The sequence below is a fragment of the Penaeus monodon genome, chromosome 10 (genome assembly GCF_015228065.2).
Source record: "Penaeus monodon isolate SGIC_2016 chromosome 10, NSTDA_Pmon_1, whole genome shotgun sequence".
Lineage (NCBI taxonomy): Eukaryota > Metazoa > Arthropoda > Malacostraca > Decapoda > Penaeidae > Penaeus > Penaeus monodon.
Window position 1 is genome coordinate 17,190,955 of NC_051395.1, and position 2,500 is coordinate 17,193,454.

General features: G+C 49.0%; 1 protein-coding gene across 5 annotated transcripts in view; it reads left to right on the top strand.

Annotated features, from left to right (window-relative positions):
• The window catches only part of LOC119577891 (serine proteinase stubble-like), a 59,804-nt gene that overhangs the window by 56,792 nt on the left and 512 nt on the right, over positions 1-2,500 (top strand). For 4 of the 5 annotated variants that reach the window (XM_037925545.1, XM_037925544.1, XM_037925543.1 and 1 more), the window contains exons 9-10: positions 571-725; positions 1,456-2,500. The exon at positions 1,456-2,500 is cut by the window's right edge and continues 512 nt beyond it. In XM_037925545.1, coding sequence (XP_037781473.1) covers positions 571-725; positions 1,456-1,614 — 314 coding nt within the window. In that variant the 3' untranslated portion in view covers positions 1,615-2,500. Of the gene's footprint in view, positions 1-570; positions 726-855; positions 1,011-1,455 lie in introns of all 5 variants that reach the window. The other variant, XM_037925546.1, reaches the window with a different exon arrangement.

Genomic DNA, 2,500 nt, shown 5'->3' on the forward strand with positions numbered 1-2,500 from the left:
CTTGATCGTTAAAGTAAATCTAATATGAACAGAAGTTTAACAGCATGCGGGCTGCAGGTTCTACTGTTAGCCTCAGTGACTCCCAGAAATAAAGTCATATTCACACTCTTGATTTTAGGCTTCATTAAATGGTGCTTTACTTTGATTAATTTGTTATTTTTTAAGTATAAAGCAACAAGTGCCGTCTGCTTAAATGATGTATTTATTATGTAAAGACTTCTTCCCTAAACGTTTATAAAAAAAACTTCAAATAACCTGTTCCCTCATCTTCTCTTTATTTCTCTGATTTTCGTGATCGCCCGATAGAGAAAAAAAAACAAATGTGTAGTTCTTCCCACAGCGTATAGCATAGCATCTAAATATCAAAGTGCAGATATGAAAGATAAACGTCATACTGATATACTGCCATGTGCCTAGCATTTGATCTCATGTAAGGAGAGTGTTGAGTAACTACAGAGTGTGAATATTGACTTGACGCATGTTGAACTAGAACTGCAGGTACATGAGACTTTGAACAGCGGACTCCACGCACTAACTCTCCCCACCTTCGACCCTCCTCTCCCCTCACAGATGGTCCTCTGCCATCTGTCATGCAGAAGGTCCCTGTGCCCGTCATTACCAATGAAGAATGTGAAGCAATGTACAGGGTGGCTGGCTATGTGGAACACATTCCCCACATCTTCATATGCGCTGGCTATGAGGCCGGCGGTAAGGATTCGTGTGAGGTGAGTTCCTGATTGCATTTTACTGCAGTGTCTACCAGAAACTTCCTTCTTCTGCAAGGAGGTCACTGGAAGCGCTGCCTAGATAGACTTGGCCATTTACGGGTGTGTTCCGCTTTCTTTTCGCTCCAAGGCGGCCCCCTCCATGCAAGGATGCAAGAGGTAGAGGTGCCAGTCATTAGCAATGACGAGTGTGCTAGGATGTTCCTGAGGAGCGGAGGCATTGTGGGCCTGCCCCGCATTATGATGTGCGCGGGGTACGCGGAGGGCAAGAAAGATGCGTGCGAGGTACGTATGTCACGGTAGGCGCTTGCAGAACGTTCACCTTTGCTCCAGAGACAGTTTTCAACACCTGCGGACGCAAACCGGTGCCTTTAATCATTTGAGCCTTTCTGAAATATGTATATCATAAGCTAGATACAAATCATGGGCTGCCTTATAACTTTTGTTGAGATCCAATATTCAATACCATCTGCGGATGAGGGTAGTGACTGTCAAAGATGGAGTAAGTGTTTACTCATTGCAACATGATCAAGTTTCATTTTAGCAGACAGAGACCCTCCATCCCTCCCACTTTCACAAAACGACCCCCCCGGCCTCCCCCAACCCTTCCCTTCCACGAGACGACCTCTATGCCCCCCCCCAACAACCCACCCCTCTATCAGACGCCCCCTCCCCCCTACCACTACCACCCTTCCCCAGCGACGTCCTCAAGCTGTCCTTCTCCCTACAGGGCGACTCTGGCGGCCCTCTGGTGATCCAACGCGACGGCGTGTGGAACCTTGCGGGCGTGATCTCGTGGGGCATCGGCTGCGCGCTGCCCAACCAGCCGGGCGTCTACACGAGAATATCCGAATTCAGGGAATGGATCCAGAAGATCGTCGTGTTCTGAGGCGGAGGCGGCGCCGACGATGCCCTCCCTCGGGGGGCGTCTCTCTCTCTCTCTGGGGATTAGGATAACGTTGTTGCATTTTTGATAATTTATTTGAGTGCGCGTCGTGTAAGGCTGTCTGTTTGTAAAGTGTGCTTGCTTTCGGAGATAAGTGAACCCGTGGCGTGGCTTGAGTCTATGTTCATGGAGAGTGTCCCGCCACTGCCACGAGGGACGCAGAGGCAGTGATTTGCGAGCTGATTTTTCTTCCTCTACGATAGGCATTATATTTTCTCCCCACTTCATTTTGTTACATTGTTATTTGAGTGCGAATGTTGTTAGAATGTAGCTGATGAATTCATTGTTATCATTAATATTATTATTATTATCATCATCACCATCATCACTAGTTCCTCATATACAGCACGGCCATCCAGATCTCGTTTTCGATTTGGTGCCGATGTTATGTACGTATATGTGTAAATGCGAGCGTGTACACTGACGGTAATGACATGTACGTTTCGCTGACTCCATCTTGTGCTCACCTGTCCATCGCCGCTTCACGTCTCCTGCCGGCCTGTGATAATCCTGCTCTGCCGAGCGCCTCCGCCTCCCGCCGCGGCCTCTGCCAAGGTACTTTTAAACAGGTAGCCCCACTCCGTTTTGATGGGTTTAACAGGCTGAATGGAAGTGGAGCTACCTGCTTATATGTTCCTTGGCCTCGTATTCGGGACTCGCCTCAGCGCCTGGTGCCTGGACCGCCGGAGGCGAGAGGCCCTTGGGTCCTCCCTTTGACCCCCCCCACGCTCGGCCTCCCCCCCCGGGAAAGGGACGAGGGAGGGCGGTTATTTATTTATTCATTATTTATTTTCTGTAAGGTGCATTCGACTTCCCTTCTCAATTTCTC